Genomic DNA, 24,641 nt, shown 5'->3' with positions numbered 1-24,641 from the left:
AGTTAACAAAGAACACATAGATCCTGAATTTCACAAACTTCTCCCAAGTTATAGCGTAAGGCACATAGAAGAACTGAGTTAGGCATCTACTCCATCGAGTAGATCGGGGGCGCCACCTTTGCCCCCCGACAGAACAAACCGTGACGCCCGCTCACGACGAAATGCGTCGACTCCATTGAAGATTTGCTCGCCCTTTCCTTTTCTCTCGCTCTCTACCTTTCAGCCAGAAGAAACGTGGTGGTTTTTTCTTTTTCCCTTTTTTTGGTCTGTTCAGTGGCAAGTGTCGTTAAACAAAGCAGAAATATACGGCCGAAAAGGAGAACACACGGACAGCGATTTCCCGCTGGCTGCCTCTCACGACTCCACCTATGTGAGGTCATTTGAATGTTCATGTCAGCTCTACAAATCTACGTCGCGGCCGCTTCGCCCCTCGCCCTGCTCTGTTCTTTTTTCCCCAAGATCACATCGTTACCCTGAGCAACATGATAAAAACAATAATGCACTTTTCACTGGGCAGTATATTGTCACTGTGCAATCGAGTTTAGCTGTGGATCTACGCTCACCAGGCTTTTCATCCGTGGTTAATCCGTGAGGCCAACAAGACAACGACAAAAAAAAGGCAAAAAACCAAAAAGTGCTCTGTCGTGAAAACAATCGTTAACTGCTCTCCAATCAGAATTTCTCTGGCCGGTTTCTAATTGTCGAAAAGGTGACGACATCACACGTCGAACAGTTACCACTGTACAGATTGAGGGATTTGCTTCTCTCTCCTCGTCACAGTAAAGTTTCCTATCTGCACATTTTTCTCCTTCGTCTTCTTTTTCTCACGTGCAGCTCTGATTCCATCCAACTCGGTCTTTAAGACCGAAACATTCGGAAATAATTAAAGCCTGTTTTCTGGAGTTACCCATATACAGAACATTCTACAAGTTTATTTTTCCCAAATGAGTCCAAAACAGAAACAAAATGTTTAAATCGGAGAGTGCGAACACAGTGCATACATGTACAGGAATCTGAGGGCGAAATAGCGGTAGGATTTTAAAATTGACCAATTAAGCATAAATTAAGGAGGGCCCGTTTTCACTCTTTTTTTAACCAGAATTCAAGACAAATGTACAAATTAAGTTTTCCAGGCAAACTTTTTTTTCCTTCCTAAAGCCTTCGCCTCCAAAAACGTCCCATCCCGAGTCAATCTCTGCATCTGCAGTTTCAAATGCTACACATTAAAATGGTTTCCTCGTGTCTTAATGCGGTCGCTGCTGCTTGTTGCTCTTGTTGCTCTTGTTTGCGTGCACAGTGCAGCACTTTGTGTTCCAAGGAGCTGTCTCTGCTTGACTTAAAGGTGTCACTTTAAAAAAATAAAATGTGAAACTGAAGAAAGAAAACAAAGAAAGAAAAGTAAAAGAAAGAAAAAGGGGAAACAAACCCAAACAGAATCAGTCTGCTAGAGATAGCTTGTTAGAAAAGGTTTGTCAAGGTAGTTTGCGAAGGGCTCCCCGAATCATGGCTGTCCAAACTAGAGGTGACGGAGGTCACTACAGTGATAGAGGGGTTTGTCAGGTCTGTTAGTGTGGCCGCGCTGGAGGGGGGGGGTCAGGGCCCCACTGTCGGATGAGGGCGGAGGGAGTGAGGTGCCATCAGCCTTATCAACACCTCCATTCTCCTGTCGCAAAACGTTCCTTCTGAATTTGGCTCTTGCGTTTTGGAACCAAACCTGCAAACCAATCCCAATGTGGCTTTTACTTTTAGTGCTTTAAGGAACTTTCTTTTCTTTTTTAAAGAAAGTATCAGATCATGTGTACATTAGCTTACAAGTCAAGTTATCACAGCTGTTACTGTTTCAAAGTTGTCTCAAGTATATGAATCTTTGTATGATACATTAGTTGGGGCTTAAGGGGCAAGGTAACAATGAACCAGTGAGTCTGTGCTGAACACTCAATACAAGAATGTGGATTTTTATAGCAAATCAAAACAAAATGCTACAATTTACTGATTTGTTTGATTTGGTTGTTTTTAACTGTGAGAGTTTCATTACACCTTTTTTCTCTCTTCTAAAGTAAAAGTGCACTCTGGCTACTAACAAAGTTAGCAATATAAGAGTTAACTGCTTTCTCCTTTCTTTCCCTCCAAAAGAAAGAAAAAGAAAGAAAGAAACAACATCTACAAATTCCAGATAAACCCCTTGGATATACATCTAATGACTGAATGGACCAACAAAAGAAAGCAAAACTAAAAAAGATGACGACATCAATGATCACTTTGGTGTCAATGAGGAGGAGGAGTGGCGTGCAGACACACACGTGGGGTGAGCGACTTTAGTAGGAGCAATGACTCTGCTTACCTGTAGGACTCTCTTAGTGAGGCCTGTTTTCTGGGCCAGCTGCTTTAAGTCCTTGGCATCGGGGTTGTGGTTGATGGCAAAGTAGGATTTCATTGTCCGCAGCTGATGGTGCTTGAAGGAGGTCCGCATGCGTTTGGTCTTCTGCGTCGGAGGGTAGGCCTGCTGGTCCCGGTCCAAGTGATCGGTGTCGTTCTCGTTACAGCCTGAAGAGAGGGCAGAGCGTGAGGCGGGCTTTAAAAAAGAAACTTCGGCAGGTCAGTTTACATTTGGATAAACAGCCCTCTGTGTCAGACTTCATTTGCACTGTGCCCCAGGCCACTAGCACCGCTATAACCATAAGAAAACAGCTTCATTCCAGTGATTTCCAACTGACGCTGATGAAAAAAGAGACAAAAGATTTCCACTGACAGGCTAAGGCAGAAACAGCTGTTCTGTGTCGTCACGGCGTATCGTCAAAGTGCTGATAACAATTAAAATCCTCAACAAGCCGAGAAGCTGACTGAACCGGCTAAAAGGAAAGTAAACCGCGGCGTGCGGCTCGTGTCTGCGTGAGCAGATCTGAAACAAAAAACAGCAAAATGATGAATTTTAACTGTACGCTGGGACGGGGCTATATCCATTCTGCTTGTGTTTGCAAAGACTAATAGGCCTAATGGGCCTCATTTGTCAGTAGCTTAGTGTGTAAAATACTTAAAACGGATCCAGTAAATTAAACGCAGGCGCTGCTTAGCAGTGTTGCTTGTCACTGCGAGAAAAAAGGCTTTTTTCAAACACAATTTGATTTTTTTTATTATCCCAGACTTTATGAGATTTTGTCTAAAAACATACAATGAAAATGTATTTATTTTGATCCTCACATAAAAGAAGTGTTTTCAGGAAAGCACGTCTAAAATATCTGAATCTTTTACGTGGCTGCAAAAGCAGCAAAAATATAGAAATGTAGGATTTCTCAATTCTAAAGTGTGTCCTGTTGAGCCATTTTGGGGCTAAATTACACATCATTTAAAAGAAGAACAGCGATGCTGATACGTGTGAAAGGCTTTAATTATGTTTGAATATCCAGCTTTAACCTAACAATCACTGACATTTGTGCTCTTCTGTTCCAGTCTTCACTGGCTCGTGTTTAACTAGATATTACCCACTAGGGGTCTCTGTATCCAAACAAGACCAGCTTTGCTGTGGAATCCACAGCAGACTCACACACCTTTCCCTGGTGAAAACAAACATGGATGTGCTGCAAAAGCAGGAACAAAAACCTCAAACAAAACCTCTTCCTATTTGTTATGAATAAGAGCCTGCTGATCTGTGCAGCCACTTATATGAACAACACAGTGATGCTATAAAAGTGTGTTCGTAATGCAGAGCCCAGTGGAGGCAAAAGAGTGCTTTGAAATAAATATATATGCGCATGTATATTTATTTCAGTTGATGCCGTTTTAATTTAATTTTAAAACATAAAATAAAATCTCTCATTTGTGAGCTCATTTTAACATTTTAACGTTTAAATTAATTACATGTGGCTAAAAACAAAAATATCCTTTTAAAAATTGATGGTGTTTCCACTCGAGTCCCAAATGAACACGATTATATTCCCTCTGGGACTTTTATTGTGTCTGCGGAGCATACCAATTAATTCACATGGACATCACTGTAACTGCGCTTTGGGCCTTTTTCTGTGAGCGTGGATTTTATTTCTATTTTATTTTAACTTGTCCTCTGTTATAACGCTTTGGCAGAATAAGCGTAATCTCTTCTTCTTACTACAGAAACAAAATCACGGGACTACAATGGCTTTTTTCCTATTAGAGCATCAGTGAGAAACTGGAATTTGCATAATCCCCTAGAATTGTGTTTAGGAATAACAAACCGAAGCTCATTTAACCGGAGCGCTGACTGTACGGTGCTGTGTTTTCAGCCCCTGGCCTCTCCCTGCAGCAGGCCCCTCTGCGCGGCGCTGCTCTGTCCCTGAGAACTGTGCTGACCGCCGCACGGGAGGCCAGGGATTCCAACGTCACCTTCAATTAACAAAGAACAATTAACGCGCAGATTACCCCTATTCCTACCCATTCACTAGGAACACAGGAAACTTGGCGCACAATGCCAAACTTTCTCAACCGCACACTAATTCGCAGAAAGCAAGAACAAAATGGGGACACTGCAGGGAGGGCCGGGGTCGGCTTATAACATTCGACGATCCAGTGCAGCATTTTACGTGAAACCTGCGTTTAACACTGGCTTCATTTGCGCTTTCCAGCGGTTTTTTAAATTTATTTTTTTTGTTCCTCGCTTAAAAGTGAAACATGCGGAATATTCGGACGTTTATTTGCCCACGATTTATTTTGTATATTACGTTTACTCCATTCAAACGCGTTGTTTTTCACGTGTTATGACCTAAATTCGTTCTAATTATAAAAGTCGATGAGCAGGTCGGCGGCGAGGTCAACTTTCGATCATTCTGTTGGCGGAAACGGTGCGTAAAAGACGCGCGCGTGGACGGATCAATTAGCCCGCAGCTCCGAGCGCCGGTGCAAGACGTTCACGTGCTTTTACAACAAGGCCTGCGTTACGAGTGCATCCATTTCATTTATTGAAATAATAGGAGTGTTATAGAGGGGATACTGAAGGGCCCGACTACAACTAAAAAGCGACGGAAAAAAATGCAACTGCCCATCAAAAAAACGCATTTGTGAGATTTCTCTGGATTTTTTCTGATTCACCCGATTTTTTTGTTTTTTAAGGAAAGAAATGGAAAGAGGAAAAAGATTAATTAAGGCAGCACCGTCTGACAGCCTTTATCATTTCAGTCACTCACTGTGCAGCGGAGGGTTCCTAAACTGGTGTTTCGTTAATGTTCGCGAGAATCTGCTTAATGTTTAATTTCATAGGTTTGTGTGTGATGACAACATTATAGCTCGGCATGTTTTTCCTGGTTTCACTGTCCTCCTCTGCTGGAAACATCCATGCACTAAAACTTCAAGCAGATGTGAGCGATTCCACACCAAAACTAAAAAGGGGATTTTTATTGTGAGCGCGTCTGCGTCGTCGTCGTTGTTGTTTTTCGATGTGAAATGAAGCTCCGAGCAGCTCAGCTGTCTCACCTGTGTTGTAGCTCGGTATATCTATCCCCATGGCCGGACTCTTCCTCTTGCGTGGCCTTCCCTTCTGTGCCGTGCCGGTGCCGTTGAAGTAGGGTAGAGTGAGGCCGCCTCCCTTGGCTGCCAGCTCGGCGAAGTTGAGCTGGGGGTGGTAGTCCGGCCCCTGCACCAGCGTCTCGAAGTGGAGTCGGCAGTACACTAGGCTGTCCTTCATGCCGAAATGATCGCCCGTGGTCAGGGTCTTGTTGCAAGTGGTGCACGTGAAGCAGCTCAGGTGGTACACGGAGTCGCGCGCTCGCATCACCATCTCCGAGGCCGATATCCCGAGGTGGCAACGCGCGCACCTCTGCACGGAGAACCTTCTGGAACAGACACACAGTCAAGACTCCTCATCCATAAAGACCAGAGTGGACAAACAGCACGGGGGGGGGGGGGACTTAAAACTAAAATATAACCCGCAGTGTCACGAGCTAAAAGTAAGGCCTGCCTTATTTAAGCGGCCTCTATGCGCCTTAGCGTGGCTCCAGCGTCCTGCACAGGATCACTAAAGCAGGCCTATATTTTGAGGTTGCATTCTGATAGCCACATCTGGCCCAGAACTGGGTGTGTACATGTGCGCGCAGAGTCGCTACACAACCTCGACAATAAAACCCACGAACGCTAGCCCGTTTGCTTTCCTCCGACACACGAATAATACAAGCATATGTTCAGCAACACTATCAGAAGGTAAATACACAAGTATGTAATAATTACAGAGCGTAACTAACAGCATCCCGGCCTGAGCCGAAGCAGTGCCGTAAAAATGTGCGTTAAGAATATAGGATAGGACATTTTTGTCCAGCTGTTTTTCTGGAGCTACACTCGTATTACTTTAATATAATAATAATAATTAAATAATAATACGAGTTTGGATAAGAAGGTGACTTATGCATTAAGTTCGTGTTTGCATTACACACCAAGCTACAGCGAGTAAGCACTGTTTCATTGTTAAAACTTATTCCCGGTTAACAGCAGGCAGCCCACGTTAGTGACAGCTGGGATGTTTTTCGGTCCGAGGCCTGGCAGCCTGTTGATGAAGGGCTAACGCTGACTGCTCACAATGATTGCTAAAATGGTTATTTAAGAGCTGGAAACTAATATCATATATAAATAGGTCACTGTCGAACTGGGTCAGTAGATTTGGGTTTAGGTTACAGAGGGGAAAGAGGGACACACGATTTTAGGAGCAAGCCCGTAAAACTGAAACGCTAAACTTTCAGTTTTCTTACCTGTAGTAATCCTCCTTGCAATAGATACTCCCATCCTTGGCAAAACACGTTAGCTCCGACTCCAGCGCTAGTTTACATTCACAGCATTTGAGGCACCGCAGGTGCCACTGTTTGTCCACGGCCAGGAGGTAGTATCTATCCGAAATCTTGCCGCCACAGCCGGCACACAGGGCTGGCTTCTCTGGGCTCATAGAAGGCATGTTCTGGGACAAAGAAGGAAAACAAGGCTCATGGCAGCTGATCGCTTCAAACCACTGCTGGGAAAATCGTCACAACATTGTGCTTAAAAGAAGAAAAGCAAAAAAACGAAATGCTGGCCATAAAATTCAACTTTTCTTTTTTAAACCTGGAAAGCTGCCTGTGAAACCCTCAGTTATGCTACAGCAGCTTGATGTGCAAATAGCTCTTACTTATGGAACAACGCGTCTATGAATTAAGCCTATTTACCTATTATACGTATGAAGGAAAAATACAGATGATGTTCGTGTTTTGAAATTAAATCCATCTACGAATAAATTTAAAATGCTAAAATTAATAATTTTTAATTAAAAAAAAAACCCAGGTCGGCTTCTATTTGCAAGTATGAAACTGAAAAATGCAAAACGCTGTCAGAGAAATAATACGCCGACATTAATGTTCGTTTTATTTGATGACAAGACTAAAACGGTGCTTTAAATATATTTAGAAATAACGACACCAGAATTAAAAGCTGTCGTTCACGCCAATTATTTTTGTGCAGAAGAAGAAGACGCAGCCATTAAAAGAACACTGCTGCTATGAAATCTATCATATCCAATGGAATAATATGGATAAAGACGAGAATCCTCCTCACTGGCCTCCTACTTACCACCCAAATGTCTGCACGTTTCCGGGCACGTTAACGTGCCGTTTTTCGGTCTTGCGGTGAGTGAGATTAACGCGACTTTTTAGCCATTATTTCACACACGGCTCGGCCTGGCTCTTACCGACTCTCTTCCGTTCAGCTGCATGCCCTTCGCCAGGCGAGACTCCGTTTTCGACCTTCTCTCCATCTCCTCCATGATTCCTTGGATGTGATCCCCGGAGATCCCGTGGAAAAGCATGGCTCCAGGTCCTGGACGCAACGTGCAACTGCCTGCCTCTGTCTTGCAGCCCACAACTTCCATATAATGCACTGCAGCGCTGCGCCCCGCTCTCTCAGCGCATCCAAATGGGCTCTGAGGCTCTAAAAAGAGGCACAAGGAAGAAGAAGGAAAAAAAATAGACACAACCCCAGAGATTCAGATCACCTCCTCAGCAGAAGCAACGGGAAGAAAAAGGACAAAACGAAGAAACTACAGCATGAGTGGGGCAGGAGGAGCTCTCCTTCTTCCTGTGAATGTCTCTCCTCCAGGAAAAAAACCAAAAAAAAAAAAAACATATAGTCCAAATGATGCGACAGGCCGGTGTGGAAGTGGTGGTGGAGTTTGAGGAGGGGAGGGAGTGTGAACACTGGCCAAAATAATGACACAAAGTTTTTTTGTGTGTTGTTGTTTCTTTTTGGTGATCTCTCTCTCTCTCTCTCTCTCCCAGTTTCCCAGTCCGGGGCTCCTCGGTGCTTGGAGGTCAGGTTGGGACTGCCTGGATTTGAGAACCGTGTCCTATTTGTGAAGAGAGCAGAGCCGGCCCAGTCTGAATAATTTGGTAGGAGGAGTTCCTCTCTCCCTCCCTCCCTCCCTCCCTCCCTCTCTCTCCCCATCTCTCTCTCTCCCTGCATCGCCGCTGATTTCTATTCAGCAACAAAGAGATGTCACTCTCCCCTCAAAACCCCCCGACTCTGGACCACTGCTTTATGGTACTGACATTTTCATTACGTTTGTTCTGCCATTTAAAGGCGAGACGACGGGAACGTAAGCTGCACAAAGTCGGTGCAAATATATTAGATTTATTTATGAAATCATCTGCATCCCAAGCAGGCGACCGAGGCCCTCTGTGGTTTCACCGGACGCCTCACAAGTGGGAATAAACACGTGTCTCACGGGGTGTCGCTTAAAGACACTTTCTAATAAAACTTCGGTTGGTCAGACTGGAAGAGTTTTTGGGAAGTGCGAGCTGGACCAGACACACACACACACACACACACACACACACACACACACACACACACACACAGTGTGTGTTTGTGACATAAATATTCTGTCTGGGGCGGGGCAGTGATCAGTGATAGGCTAGAGGGCGGGGACAGATTCAATTGAACATTTTTGAAACAATGTGATTTGTTTTCAGCCCAAATGAATGAGATTTGATTAAAAACTGAATTAATTAATGAATAAAATGTATCCCAGGTAACGACAGCCTCCTTACTCAGATAACCCGAACAGCTCGCTGCACGCTTACATGTATAGAAATCTCTCTCTCCCTCTTTTAAACGCTCTTTTGAAGCAGTCATTATCCACTGTCAAGGATTCATTAACGCGGCCCTTCGTCTTTTCTCTGTCTGCTGAATTAGGCCAAAACCTTGTTTACCTGCTGGAGAGTTGATCTGACAGCAGCCGAGAACTGTGTAGTCTCCGCATTTCATTTGTTTGTGTGTTTCTCTTTCTTTCTGCTTTTCTTCTTACGGGCTTTATAAGAAGCAACGTGGAAGTAAAGGCGAGATGAGAGAGAGAGACCTCCAGTTGGTGGTCGCCACAGGGAAACCTCAACCAGCTATCGCATATTTTTAGAAATTCATGCTTTTTAAAATTCCATCCCTATCTCCAAAGATGGTCTGCTTTACGCAGGGCGCAGTGGGGGCTGCAATAACGATCTGTGTCAGTTTTAAAAGGGTGTGGAAAGCTTTGTTGCCCAAATAATAAAGCCAGGAAATAAAACGCGTTCCGCTTCCAGTATGCAGTGCAGACCTGGTGACAACAAAACTATATTTTTTTTAATTAATTTGTTCATTAATTGGAGATTTTGGCCGCGTGACCTTCCAGCTGGATCCATGCCAGCGAGCTGTGGTCTTTGTAAGATCGATGACGGCATTATTTTTCATCAACAACAGACAAACATCAGTCCCGTTAATAGATTTAGCAAAGCTCGGGGAGGTTTGCAGGTGTGGATGCTTCATCTCAAGACGTGTTACATTATCACGTGAACCTCCCACCACCCATCCACCTCACCGCACGCGCGCGCGCACACGCACACACACGCGTGAGCACCAAGCGAAGTTGTGTTGGCTTTAATTGGAGGCCCCTTGATAGCAGCGCTATAAGACGAGGCTTGAACCCTCCTGGACGGGCTGGACGTGCAGCTGTTGTCAAACCCATAACGCTCATTTGCGCTCTGCAGTGTCCCGGCACCAGCCGCAGAGTGGTGGGGGAAAAGGGGCACTCAAAAAGGACACGAGGATTTCATTTCACCTGGACAAAGACGCCCCGAGTGGCACGATAAGCTCAGCTCTGTGTGCGATTTTTAATCTTAACTGCAGTTTTCCTGCCATTCTGCGTCTTCTCTGCGAATTAGGCAAAAGGGTGTGTTTTGAATATGAAGAAGTTTTTAAAGAAAATATCATTATTATTATTATTTTTAATGAAAGCGTTAATGTCGATAAATAACGCTGTTGTGGCCCGTTGCCTCCAGCAGTGACATTTAATATGACTGAAGAGCGTTTACCAATGTGTCAGTGAACACCAAGGGGATGGGGGGGCGGGGGGGGGGGGGTGTCTTTGTAGCTGCTGTTTGGTTTATTTTGGTTTTTTCTGTATTTAAAACATATATTCTTGAAGCGTTTTATTTGTCTGATTGTCTTTTTATTTCACTTCGGATTTTGACCAAACTATATATATGTATATTTTTTTTTACAAAACGAAAAAAAAGTCACTTTTATTTTGAAATATCTTTTTAAAAAAATCTAAAACACCGTCAGTATTTTTAAAGTGTCTTTAAAAAAACCGGTAGGAAATAAAACAGTGGTTTTGTGTGTCATTCCCGCTTTAGTCAGTGAGAGTGATTTATCCAAGTTAAAGATTAATTTATTATTATTATTATTATTTAAGGAATTGAATTTATTTTAAGGCTTTGGAAAAGCACTAAAGCACAAAAATCCACAGTGTCAGCATTTCTGTTTGACATGGCGAGAGTCGGCTCAGTGGGCCACTGACGTTTGTCAAATACATAATGAAAATGAAAATAATAATAATAATAATATCACAATCACGCACACAGAGACATTTTGCCTGTATTTTCATAAAACGCGTACATTTGTGTTTCGCACGATTTTACTGGCGTGCAAACTCCAATCTATTATTTATGTGCATAATCGAGACTGATTTAGGCAAACAGAAAAAAATAATAATAAGAAAAAATATATATAAGTTTTTTTTTAAAACACACACCGATCGATAAAATCTGCGCTTTTATCCTGGACAAAATCACCCATGTCACTGTCTTTATCACGCGTCAGATCTGTCGCGCATTGCTTCACACGCTGCCCGCTTCTCCTTTCGTTTCCCCCCCAAAGCCCTCTCTGTGTTACTAATATTATTATTATTATTATTATTATTATAAGCGTTTCCCTCAAGAATAAATAGCTATGGAAAAAAGTCTTACCTGCGGCTGTGCAGTGTGAGAGTGAGATCCCTGTGCAGCGCGCAGACTGAGCCGCTCCGGACTGTGCGCAGTGTGCAGAGGAGACAGAGGAGAGGCTGCCGGTAGATGGGGGGCTGTTCCTCGTTTCTGAGCTTACAGTTCTAGTTCGGGCGTCAATTAAAACACAAGACATTTAAATATTCCTCTCTCGTAGGCAGACGGCCCTCAACACACCGCAGCACACAGAAAACGGGGAGCCATGAGCCAATGGCCTACTCAGCATGTAGGTTATAATCTGTGATGTGCTTCTGAATTAAAGTGGTGAAGTCGGTGGTCTCCAAATGAAACAACAAAACTATCACTGTATAAAATAAAATGTAGGGACTTTTCAGCAATTAAATATGTCTTTGTCCTTTAAACACCCCAACTTAGCCTGTGCTGTAAATGAATCCAGCTCCTGCATGGTTATCATTATTGTTATTCATTTTACGCACCTAATATGAATAAGCCAGCGTCTGCACAGATCAGAAATGAAAGCTGGCTCCAAGCACATCTGGGCCTAAACAGTTATAATCCCAAAATGCATCATAGCTTCTTTACCTTTTATTTTTAAATATATATACACACACCGATCGTATTATAGGAGACTGAGGTGAGCTGAGCACGGTTACAGTCTCACTGGCTGGAGAGGTTTGTGTGAATAAATAATTAGGGTGTAAAGTCAAACTGGATCAATCAAATCTGACAAAGATAGGGAGCGCAGCAACACACGCCTGGAGGGGAAAATGTTTTGGTATTGAATAACCAAATACCAAATCGAAGCCATTTTCAAAATAAAAGTGCTCATTAATTGACGAATTGTGCGCATTTTAATCATGTGGGTACTGGACCAAAACAGCGGAGGGTTGCCTATTAGGAAAGGTCGCGGTTTTTTTGTTGCCCCCGCCTCCCCCCCTTCTCTGACCTCCTTGATTTCATATTTTCGTGACGACAAACGAATAATAAAAATGTGCGATCCGTTAATACAAGACGACACGTGACTCCCACCACACTTTTTAGTCTAATTTTATTGATGCATTTCATTACAAACACAAATAAGACAAAAAAGACATATGTGTCTGGCACACTGCACGCCCGGATCCTTTTCTGAGGAGCTGAGCTGACAAACTTCATAAAAATTCAAAGCAATAATAAGTCTGTTCAGCCAGGAAGTAGACTTCCACACTTGCCTTGTGTGGCCTTGTGTTGCAACATCCAATGAAAAAAAGAAACGCTGATGAAAAATTCACCAATAATTAATAATGTCAAGATTTTAGTAAATATTAATAGTGTTTATGTTTTGAGGATGGTTTGGTTGTGTCTCTCTTAATGAGGCCGTATTTTCTCAATTGAAGAGGTAAATACAAGGAGCGCGAGGTTTCTTACTTTCTTATTATTCTCCACCTGAAATGCAAACTGACAATCGTGCATTAAACGGTATCACCGGTACGAGAATGAAAAGCGTTTAAGGAGCGCTCAGCTCCTCCTGAAGTGCACGTTCATCTTAAACACGAGAAAGGGAGGTCATCCAGAAAAACAACAGGATAACCCAAACGTGCTCGTGCTCCCCACGGAGCGGCGCGCCGTGCACGGATGGACTCGTTTCAATTGACTACGAGTGAATAGAATATTGTGTGAACGAGCACCGGGGCTGGAGCGAAGGGTGACAGTTAATTACACCTCTGCACCGCTGGCATAAATGATCACGTGCCACACTGCTAACAGTCATTTTGCTTTGCTCCTTCAGCCTGGGTTGACATCACAGTGTATCTCATCAATAATGCAACAACACTGAGATCTATTTCACAGCGTAGCACAACACGGAGCGCACACACAGCGTGCTAGGAGCACGATACCCAGACAGGCGCTGCAGCGCGCTTGGTTAAATCGGCGAAACCGCGGCTACAGCGCCAAGCAGGTCGCCTGGCTGTCCCCCGCCCACCCCCGCACCTCCCCGAGTGCCTGGCTCCTCTCTGCTGTAGGGCACGGTGGTTAGATTACCACACATCCAGAGTTCATCTGGAGTTATCATTTCTGGGTCACCTCAAGTGACACTCAGTCTCACAGGGGGAGCTCTCAGTCACTCCCAAAGCATGGCCAGAAAAGGAGCCTAGGAGAGGTGGTGGAGGCGAGGAGGCGAGGAGTAGGAGAGAAGCAAGGAAGAGGAGGAGGCGGTGGGAAGGCTCTCCCAGGATCCAGTGAGGTGCAGGGAACCACGGGCTAAACGCTGACAGAATGAAGGAGAGGGGTGGGAAGGGAAGGGAGAGGGTGAGGCGAGGAGGAGGAAGAGAGGGAGGAGTGAAGCACTGTAAAGCTGTATCCCAGTCACATGAGCCTGGGTGGCTGGATGGTGAGACATCCTGGAAATATTTACAAACTCACAGTGGACGTGACTTTGTAATTATTGAAGCAGAGGCCATATCAGAAATGCACAAAACCGGGGAAACGCCCCCCCGCCCCCCGGCGGCGTCTCATAAAGAGGCGAAATGCTGAACGGCGATTTTAAGGAAATAACGACATGGAGGATAATACGAGAATCTCCACGTCTCCTCCTGCTGGTCATTTCTCCCCCGCCTCATCCTGCTTCTACCACTTTCCCTTTTCTGCCTCTTCCAAGCAACGCTCCCCCCCCCTCCCTCCCTCTCGCCATCCACCCCTCCTTCGATCTCCTCCCTGCTCTGCTCTGCTGGAGCTCAAATCACAACCCCGGTCCCTGGCAGATGGAGGATAGGAAAGAGAAGCTCTTAACTAGCCAGCCTGAGCCGCTGCTCTCTGCACACCAACTGCTGCCTGCCTCCCCTCCCTGCCTCCAGAACAGCTACCACTACATGCACCCCACCCACCCCCAGCACCTCTGGGGACACGGTATCCTTCTGGGGAACGGTGCGTGTATTAGTCCGTATCTGGACACACTAGAAAGGACATGGAAACATAATAGATGGATGTTATTTATCACTACATAACCTTATGGGGCAGAGCAGCGTTTGCGAGGAGAGGGTTAGTAAATATCGTTTTGCTGTCAAACAAGCGCCGTCTTTCTACTTCAGTGAGCGAGGACACAGAGTCAGAAGACGGCGTAATGTGAAGCGAGCTGGAGGTTAGATGGCGTGACAGCTGAAGAAAGCGGCGACACGTCGGGTCCAAAGCGCAGATGAGAAATCACGAACGACTGCGGCGATGCAAAACCAGGAGGGAAATAAACAGGCCAAAGTGCTCCTTGGGCACTTAAGTGCCTTTGACTGCCCCCGACTCTGCTTTTATCTGGGCTCATCTGGCGACCGCGGCTCGGCCTGGCATGAGCCTGACCACCAGTTGCGGTCTGAGGGAGAAACTGCTCCTCTGTGCTATTTGCAGCCCTGTCTGTCCAAAGGAATCTGGTGCGCTGACTGTCACTCAGTGGCCATGTGTGTTTTTTATCACTAATTCTACCACAGGGATGTGGTTGTCCATATGACCACTGTGGAGGCTGCTGCCCTGAGGCGAGCTGACATTGTCTGTGTAGAACGACCAGACGTTGATGTAGGGGCTGCTCAAATGCTGCTTCAATATCAAGACACACACACACACACAGGCAGGCAGGCATACTGAGCGGTGCCTGGCCAATTGCTGAGACTGATGTTCCTTTCAGCCATCATATGGCTGACACTTAAGTTTTTTTCCCCGCCAACCTTGTGTCAGTTCCTGGCTGCTCCGGCCAGCAGTGATGGAGACGCTGTAACCGACTGTGGTCGGGGCCACTGGCCGCGGGGCTGCTGTGCCCCTTTGAGATGGGGTGCGATGGGGGTGGGGGCTGCTGCTTGGCCTGTCAACTGGTTGTGACTGGAGCACGTCTGGTCACAGATCCAAACTGGACAGCTCGCTCTTTCTCTGCAGCTAGTGCCATCATCCTGCAGAAAGGCACACGGCGTATAGCTGCCACTCTGCTCCAGTACAGCATATGCTCCAGCTGAGGGTCGGACATGTTCAGTCCAAAACGCCTGAGAGAGTCGCCTCACGTGTCTAACCGGCTGCTGGGAGCACATGTGCACTGTGGGTAAAAGAGAAAATGATCGTGGTGCAGCTCAACCCAGAGACAACCCAAATAAAAGGCGGGACTTTAATCAACGTTAGATAAATTAATTTGTTTCAGTGATTAAACACAGAAACTAGCCGAACGCTCTCTCTCATTGTCCCAGTGCACTTCACAGGCTACTCAATCAATCCGCTAATGAATTAAGGATGAATTAGTAACCGGAGTGCATTTCTCTGCTAATCTGTGGAAGGTGTGCTGTTTGCGTCTCAGTCACAAACTGCTAGGCTGGAAGATGATGGAGGGGAAAAAATTCAAACTGTGCCATCACTGGATTGGGAAGACGTGGAGGGATGAGGCAGACATGAAAGTTGGCCTATTTCATGGTCAGGCTGCGGGACCGCCGAGGCCCTGAATGGCAATGCATCTACTTTAATGTGACAGACGAGTCCCTAGGCAAAACCGGCAGAGCCGCGGCAGGCAAGCGGGCCCAGGTACTTGATGAGTGTGACACCTTCGCCGTCCCGCTGTAGAAATGTTGCTGCCGCACGCTCCGCTGCCTCGGTTTAGAATAACACCAAATAAACTCGCCTCTCATCCCGCCTGACGACGCGTCCCCAGAACCTGTCCTCCCCAGCACTGTCGGGATCACCGATCTCCTTGCAGCCGCTCACAGGGCTTTGCTCCGATCGCTAAGCACTTGCCTTTGGGACCCACCTGCCGAGGAAAAGACACATCCTCTCATGGCGATGCCGTTTGCCCAATCGGGCGGAGAAGGACGAGCGTGCGCGTTGGGTTTGCGGCGAGCGCCCGGAGGCGTCGCGCCGCCTACCCACATGCACTCGCAAATCAAGCGCCGCATCTTTCCACGGCATAGGTAGTTCTATACGAGCGCTTGACCTTACCTAGCGCTATCACTCAGGGCTACGAAGCGCGCGGTCAAGTGCAACCTTTATTCTATATTGGCCTATTAGGAGCCACGCAGTGTTGCGATGGAGCGAGCCTGCCTGCGCATGTGTGCGTCTAAGCGAGCTGGTGAGCGCCGAGCTGATCTATTGCAGTCCTGGGATGAGAGGGCCCAGGAGTTCATTAGGCTGCGGCTCAGGAGAGCAGCCGCGGGGAGCTGCACTGTAGCCGAGTGTTGCCAGGAGGCTGAGCTGCAAGTCCGGTGGGGAGGGCTGCTGTTGATGTCCGTGGCATGTTTGCTAACAGCCTGATTCCATCAAGTGGTGTAAAAGCAGCGCAGCCAAGTGTGAGGGCTGACCCCTGGCACCTTCCTATTTTTAACAACACAGTATCTCAGTCAAAGGTAGACAGTTCAGTCAAGCACTTGTGGTGTGTAAATGATGCTAATATTCATGCAGTCGTACGTTTGGGAGAGGAAAAAAAATAACAAGCGATGCGAAGCAAAAGAGCACAAGACTCCATCTGACTATCTTACAGTTACTTTCGCTTATATGCCCTTTATCTGGAGGGCAAAGATCTAAAATGCACTCTCAGTTTTTCATCTCCATACTCCCACAACCCTTGTAAATGCATCAGAAGAGCAGAATACTACAAAATATTAAATACTCTTGAAGAGAAAAGAAAAAATGAGGCTCAAAGGCATTTCACTGGACACTGAGAGGAAAAAACAAGTATCTGCAAAACAGAACAAAACAAAAATGTGATAAAAGACTGTTTTGCATGAGGGTCTAGTGAACAAATCCGTTCTCCTCCTTTCCCATTTTGCCAGAATGAAAATAATCCTAAGAATAGTTGTGATTCATAAGAGATAGGTATTGCACAGACACTACCCATATTTCATCATTTATTACACGGCTAAAAGAAAAAAATGACTCAAGTAGTCCAAATAACGACAGGCAGAAGACAAGCAACGTGCGGTGGGTTCCATTCCAAACAGGCTCCTAGCGCGTTACCTTGGCACGAGGCTGTTAGGTCTACACGTAAAACAGGGAATTGAACCGCTTCTTCGTGGCGGGGTCCTTCACGTTGACTTGGCCATATGGACACTGGGGGAGACGAGAGATAAATTAGCGCCGGTTAACAGCTGCATGTGGAGCAGAGCTTTAGTCACACTGAGAACGACACATGAGAAGCAGATCGAGCAAAGGAAAAAAGGACGAGTCGGATAAGGACAGGGGGGAAGACGGAATGGGATGGGACGGGGCGAAAGCAAACCCCAGAGCAGGGATGGAGAGTGGACAGAGCAAAGCAGATATGAGCAGAGCGGGGCTGACACCGTCAGAAAACCCACAACACGTCTGTGTATTTGGTTTGTTACACACGGATGACCCGCTCAGCTTTGCATTTCACCATCACCGATCCTTAGTCTGGAAACTTCAAACCAGCAGAGGTCAGGAATGATGCTGAGCAAATAGATCCCCAAACTCTGAGCAGATGAGCCTTTCTGCTAATGTCACGCTCACGTCTCAAGTCTGTGTCACAGAGTCAAACCTAGAATTTGATCTTAACCATATTTACTGCTGTGATCTCAGCTGAACCGTCAGGAAGGATTATTATGATGCCTTCGTGTCCTCAGACTGGACTAATTCAGCGTGCGTTGGTCTCACTTGCTGTCCAAAATGCGACCGCGAGTCCTCGGTCCTCGAGCTCGGCGATCAGAGCTCTGATTGTTGTAGCGAAGCCGTGCATCCATATAAAACGTGCAGGTCTTTGACGTCGTCGGAGGTTCTTCGCTCTAACCTGAAGACCGAAGGAGACTGTAGACGGCACTAACTGTTTAAAACATCGATCATTCTTTGTATAGGCTGTTGTGTTTGTTGTGGATTGTTGGTGTGCAGCACTTTGTGATCCTTATCTTGAAAGGTGCTGTTATAAAGACAGTTTACATGTTTGTGCCCTTTCATATTTTGATGCAACGTACTGGACCATCTATTTCGTTTTATTTCTATTTGGTTCCATCCACGTACAGAAAGCAGCCTGGAAACTAACACACAGCGTCATTAGCCCTGTTAGCTCATCCTCTTCAACACCATGGAAGCTCCAACCCACCAAACCTGCTTTCGTTTCATGTTTTGTGCTGAAAATAAATGACGAACGTTGGTCAAAACTGCTCTGGCAGAACCACGGTTTACAAACGAGGTCGGTTACCGTTGGAAACAGACAGGATCAAACGAGCAGGGTGGGAAAAACACGGCAGAGGACAAAAACAGGGAGAAAAACCAGTAAAAACAAAGAGCTCACGTGTCTGCACGCGCTGCCGCAGCACTTCCCTCTCTGAAGGTGGGCATACTCCGTGAACACCTTATACCCGCTGGAAGGGTCAACGTACATCTGCTTCTTTGCCTGAGCATAATGAAGATATTACCATTCAATTAGAGTGACACACAAACACGTGGCGGGATGTGAACCGCGCACACAGAAATACATACGATACATATACTCACCCAAACACAAGAACGCCTGCAAGAAAAATAGTGCCTAAGAACGTATGCAGAGACAGATTGCTGTGGTTCAAGGAGAAGGAGGACTGGGTGACCTCTGAGCATAGAAACAGATGTAAGACACCCTCATTCTTAAGATATTACTAATTAATTAGCGTGCAATTCAGTAGGTGAGAATACGCTATGACTAATCCGCTGGTAGCCCTGAAACCTGCACGTCGTTCTGACAATTTTCAGGATGGTGAAAAATCAACTTTACAGACAGTCGTTGTTTTATTTGGTGCAGTTATTCGTCTTGCATAGGCACAAAAACACCTTCTGTAAGTGGAAAAACCCTGAACTCCTCTCCATCCCTTAGGAAGTTCCAAAATGTCATCTCTCAGTCTGTTTCAAACTGAGAGCCACTAGTTGGTGAGCTTTGACAGGCCACAAAGGGAAAAAGGCCCCAGGCCCTTTGGTGACACGGCTTGTCATTTCACATGCCATTGCAAGGCCACATAGTGAAGCTGGCATAGCTGGGCCCCCTCTGTATTGTACTTTTCCCACCCAGGCCCTACCGCTCTCCTCAGGTCGCGGCCAACTTGCCTCAACTTCATCCACACTCCGAAGCACAATATTTACAACAGATAAGCCTAAAGGCATGCGGATGACACCTATTCACCGCTGTCATCAGCACAGCTCGCTGGTTCTGCTCCATGGAAGAGCAAGTGAGATTTGGTGAATATGATGGATCTAGCACAAACAATCAGCATCATTTCTTTGGGGCAGCGGGCAGGTATTCTCCTCTGTGTGAAAGTTCACAACAATAACAGGTGGACACAGACACCTCCTACGTTCAGGCGCCGTTTCGTACTTCTTTCCAATACCTACACTTTCACTGCAAAATAATTAAGATGTTTATCTCGGGTTAGAATGGAAAGACTGAGTCAAAAATCATCAGTGGTTTCATCTTCCTAAATGTCACTTGGTTAAGGGCTCGGGGGACGTGGAGGGGGGTTGGGGGCACCGCCATGGGAACAGGAGGGAGATGCATCGTAGCTGCCAGGTTATCGTGCTGCTAACACACGGTGGCCAGTTTGAAAACATCATGCTGGTATTGTTCCAGATTATTGACGTCAGATTTTAACTTGTTACTGTGTTTAAGAGAAAAGACTAATAAAAAAAAACAATTCCAACAAAAATGTTGGAGCCTGAAAAGTAAGAGGAGCTAAAAAGAAACAACATTTATCAGTAATCAGGTCAACTGGCACCGGCTCAGTGACATGAGTGAGTATAAAGAGAGCGTCTTAGAGAGGCAGAGTTTCTCAGAATCAAACACGGGCAGAGGTTCATCAATCTGCAGAAACCTATGATTACATTATCAGAATAACGCAGAAAACTGTGAATATCTCATCATCTGCAGTGCATAATATCAGAATATTTGGAGAATCTGGAGAAATCTCTGTGCGCACGGTACAACGCTGAAAATCAATAATAGATGCCCGACATCTTCTGTCCCTCAGCCAGAAGTTCCTGTCTGTGAACACAGTTCAACCTGCCGCCCACAAATGCAGGTGAAAGAACGAGATATAAGCGAACATGATCCAGAAACGCTGCCGTCTTCTCTGGACACCTGCATTTGAGGATGGCAGGTGACACTTTCCTACTTTGAGGGAAAGCAGGAATCTTTTGTCAGACCGAGAATGAAATTTGAAAGTCGTTTTGAAAAACATGGACGCTGCACACTCCAGACTAACTGCAGCTAAGTTCAAAAGCAAGCATCTCTGATGGTATGGGAAGGCATTAGTGCAGATGGAAGCGGCAGCTTGCCGTCCATACAACACTGCTGAATTACGTACGGCATCTATTATGACCGCAGGCTTCATAGGAGAGGCTAGGTCCTGAGCTGACCGGGTCCAGACCTTTCACCAGTTGGAAACATCTGGATCATCGTGAAATGAAAAGTACAGCAAACGCCCAGGACTGTCCAACAGTTATAAATCACACGATTTAAGGTGTGTAGACGTGGTCGAGATGACCTGCTGAATTAGAAACTGGTTGATTTAAGTGACTGAAGAATTTTTGGTGACAACGCGAAGATTGGAAAAATGATAATTCTTGATTTCTGCTGTGCCATTCAGATCGTGGGGTCGGAATTTGGCGCAAACATCCATTCTGCCTTATCACCAGATCTCAGTCCAGCAGGGCACCTTTAGGATGTGGTGCAACAGGAGAGCCACATCAAGGATGTGCAGGCAAATCTGCAGTGACTGCATGAAGCTATCCTGTCAACAGGGACCAGAATCTCTGAGGAACGTTTCCAGGAATTATTTGAATCTGTGCCACGAAGAATGAAGACAAAGGCAAAGGACGTCCAACCGGTGCTTTAATCTTAAGTTAGCCCAGTGCATTTAACAGAGACAACACGCTTATAGATTATCAGCTGCTGCAACACTCACTGAACACATTATTCCATCCGGTGCTGATCACCTGTCACAACACGCACATTCTAAACTTTGTAACCATTTTTGCAGCTGTTACTCTGCCGTCCTTGGTCTGCAGTAAAGCGTCTGCGTCGGTTCTGCAGTTCGTCCAGTCCCAGAATTATCATCATTTCTCTGTAAAGCGCGTGTAATTAATCACCCGTGGATCTGCGGTCCGATTGTGCTACATGACACGATTGGCTGTCTCAGTGATGCATCTTACCGCACACGCTAGTCTATGGATTCTGTGGATGGCCATCTCGCCCTCTGTGAACTTTCCCGCGGAGGCGGGGTCGTTTTCGCCCCCCGCGTCGCTGACGTCTGCTGCTGTCGTGCCTTCGTCGATCTGTGACGCGCCGCTGTTCGCCGGTGGCTCGGAGCTTTCTCCCGACAGCTTTGGCATCGACATCGCTACGAGTCGTTTATTGAAGTGGAAGCAGAGAAGAACGAGTCTGCAGACAAACGCTTTACTCGGGAAGTTTTTGCGAAACATGCTTCTGCGATAAACCATCTGCAGGTTACAAGCAGGGAGCGGCTTTTATTAAGAGAACAACTGTGACACTGCGTGAGGAAAGAAACGCGAATGCGCCTTTCCCTGCTCATGTTACAAATCACTGTTCAAATCCAGCCTCTCCCCATGTTGCTGCACAGAAAGCGTTTTACTTCCTCATCGGCCCCTGGTCACGTGCCACCAATGTGACCGTCACGTAACTCCGACCCACCGGCTCGTGCAGCGCCTCTGCTGTTTGAAAGCTGCCACTACACGGAGGTACAAGTCCACTGTTAGAAAGATCACCAAAACCCACAAATACCGAATGAAAAAGTGGTGACCTGCTGGAGCGTTATTATTCAGTGTCACACCGATAAACTGAGGCCTTGTTTTCTGTAGCCTCTGCTATAGCATGGGGGTAAACATGCAACATATATTTCATGGGACTACAGTTAGCTTTCTATTAAAGAACTCATCCACCCACTTCTGTCAGGGTCATGGAACCGAACCCCCTCTTAGGTCAAGACGGAGAGCACACCCTGGACAGGTCTGTGGTGGAACTGAACCCAGGACCTTCTTGCTGTGAGTGCTAACCATGAAAGCCACCAGCAGATATTTCTGTAGCCATTAACAAAAATGTTTGTCCACACATATACTTCTGTGTGTATATGGGTGGTGAAGCATGCTGTGTTTCTTTGCGTGATTGCGCTGCAGAACAAACGCAGACAGCTTTCCATAATAATAAAGTAACATGGTGCCTTGGACGGATAACTGCAAGGTTGGTGAGTGGACATTAATGAGTCCTTTCAAGGTTATCCGCTGCTGCAAGCCACTACTGATGATGCCCCTGTTTCACAATTATGGGTAATGAAACCTGACAAGTGTCTTTTGACTGACATTGTGGGGTCAATTTACCCTCAGACAAATTACACATCACTGATAAAAATATTTGCACGCACAGCATGGAAGGGAAGACATATTTAAACAAAAGCCAAACAAATGATGTATTTTCCAAGGCCCGTTGTTTTCCATCGAAACCTTTTCTATATTCGGCAGTTTTGGCGCATCATCTCATGCTGTAAAAGCGACCTGATTAATGTAACAGATGCTTTATAAATTCACTTGGCAATAGACTCCAGAATGATTTTATGTTAACTCTGCTGCAGGCTGCATTTACTCCCTGCTGCACCGTCCCAACATGAACCCTGCTTGTGTCTTTTCGTCTATGTGACATTTCAATTCAAGAAGATACATCGCTCGCTCCTCAGGTAGATAAAACATGTTTGAAGACGTTCTGTAACAGATTACTGGGATCGCTGAAGGACAGAGAAACAGTGCGTTGTCCTTTTTTCAGCAGCAGGAACTCTTAAATGAATATTATCTGGGCTTTTATTGTTTTATTGTTCACAAATTTCTGCATTTTTTTAGAAATCACAACGTTATGGCAACAGCCCCACCACGATCATTTCATACGTATGCCTGAAACAGCACGGCCCAGGCTGCTGCCATTTAATTACCTTCCAGTCAGCCTGAAGATATCTGCCTCTGATCCCGTCACACTCTCGTGGGGAGAGAAGAAGGTATATCTAAGCCACTGGTTCCAGGTTACCATCAGACAAATACGGCTGAAACGTGTCTCAAGATTTTAGATAGTAGCAACGAGTTCTGAGTTTACTGTGTCATCAAGTGCCAAGAGCTGCTCCTTTGACAAGTACGTGATCGAGTGTGAGGGCTCGCTTTGTTTGAGATATTACAAGCGAATTAGCTTCAGCTCACGAGGTTTACAGCAGTGAACAAACCCTGTCCCATTAGAATGAAAATAGTGCGAGTGTGCTATTACAGAAGCATGCGTTTCCCTTTAAGAGGACAATGACTCATCTCTTTCACAAGCATTGTTTTTAATATAGAGTTCTGGAGAAGATTATGGTGGTCATATAAAAGGATAGGGACTCTACACAGTTTGCTTATATTACTGTGGCACTTTGAGGACATTCTCAGTAGCTTGATACTAGTTTAACAGTAACATCATTGTGCACTGAGACATTGATATTATTCTATTGCACGTACTTGTGACACTCTGTAATTATGCAGTTGAAAGTCCAGTCATCGCAGCCTCTTCTGCACAATAACACCAAACCCCACGCTGTACCTGCTGCATACCAACAAACACTTCAGTGGAGTTGTGGGAGGTGCAAACACCGCTCTTTGATGTTCATCACACAGATCAATCGCACAAACAACGGTTTTTACTTCACCGCTACCACGGAGCGTCAGGTGAAGCCTTTTTCCAGCACCTCCTCCAACACGGAAGAAGTCCTCGTGTGTTCTCTGCCGCTAGAATCCAGTGCGTATGATGCATTGTTTTAAAAACACACAAAAGGTATTATAGCTTCTTTTTTTTTTTTACATTCATGGCCTGTACATGTGAGGCAGACGTAATATCTGAAGTAGATTTTTTCATTGTAATCTTACGTATTAGACCCAAGGAAACAGGGCGACAGATAAAGGCGCTCATCAGGAAGAAGAAAAACCACCAACAGCAACAAACACAAGAGAAACTCACCTTATGAGCAGCCTGATCGACAGTACCGAAGGGCCAGAAAGACCACAGAAGACAATACGGGACTTGAGAACAGAATTATTTCTATAGTTAAGAAAATGTTTTACATCTGACCAAGTCAGGAAGACTCTGGAGGTAACACTGTCAAGGTCTACAATCGAGATGCCTTCAGAAACAGAAATACAGCAAATAAAAAAATAAGGTTCAAACCAACAGTTAGACCCAAGAACGGCACATAACTGCTCCGTTACTTTTCTTTATTCTTCGTTTTTCCAGTTACTGTGGACAGATGAAACACAGGTTAACCTGAACCACAACAACAGGAGAAATATGGGGAAGGAGGGAAGCAGTTTGTGCTCTGATGTGTTTATTAATGATAGAAGTAACAGGATGAATTGTGACATGCAAAGCTTTGTACTCTCTGCTGAGATTCAGACAAA

The 24,641-nt window shown here is 45.6% G+C and overlaps 2 protein-coding genes across 4 annotated transcripts; both read right to left on the bottom strand.

Annotated features, from left to right (window-relative positions):
* Positions 1-253: 253 nt before the first annotated feature.
* lhx9 (LIM homeobox 9) lies at positions 254-12,183 on the bottom strand. Its single transcript, XM_040015034.1, is given in 7 exon segments — positions 254-1,590; positions 1,592-1,714; positions 2,342-2,544; positions 5,440-5,798; positions 6,705-6,907; positions 7,670-7,908; positions 11,256-12,183. Coding segments are annotated over 7 exon segments (1,431 nt in total). The 5' UTR covers positions 11,428-12,183; the 3' UTR covers positions 254-1,458.
* A 100-nt stretch (positions 12,184-12,283) lies between these two features.
* Positions 12,284-22,173, bottom strand: cunh1orf53 (chromosome unknown C1orf53 homolog). Of its 3 annotated transcripts, XM_040015039.1 has the most exons (4): positions 22,169-22,173; positions 21,375-21,562; positions 18,490-18,591; positions 12,284-17,294 (listed from the first exon to the last, which is right to left on the bottom strand). In XM_040015039.1, the coding sequence occupies exons 2-4, from the start codon at positions 21,558-21,560 to the stop codon at positions 17,223-17,225; spliced, it is 360 nt and encodes a 119-aa protein (XP_039870973.1). In that variant the 5' UTR covers positions 21,561-21,562; positions 22,169-22,173; the 3' UTR covers positions 12,284-17,222. The 3 variants fall into 3 exon arrangements, with proteins under 3 accessions (XP_039870973.1, XP_039870972.1, XP_039870974.1); XM_040015038.1 differs by lacking the exon at positions 22,169-22,173 and having other exon boundaries at positions 21,375-21,823; XM_040015040.1 differs by lacking the exons at positions 12,284-17,294; positions 22,169-22,173 and having other exon boundaries at positions 18,591-18,786; positions 21,375-21,829.
* Between the last annotated feature and the right edge of the window lie 2,468 nt (positions 22,174-24,641).

The sequence above is a fragment of the Simochromis diagramma genome, unplaced genomic scaffold, assembly GCF_900408965.1.
Source record: "Simochromis diagramma unplaced genomic scaffold, fSimDia1.1 OVJJ01000453.1, whole genome shotgun sequence".
Classification (NCBI taxonomy): domain Eukaryota; kingdom Metazoa; phylum Chordata; class Actinopteri; order Cichliformes; family Cichlidae; genus Simochromis; species Simochromis diagramma.
This window is presented reverse-complemented; position numbering and strand designations above follow the sequence as displayed.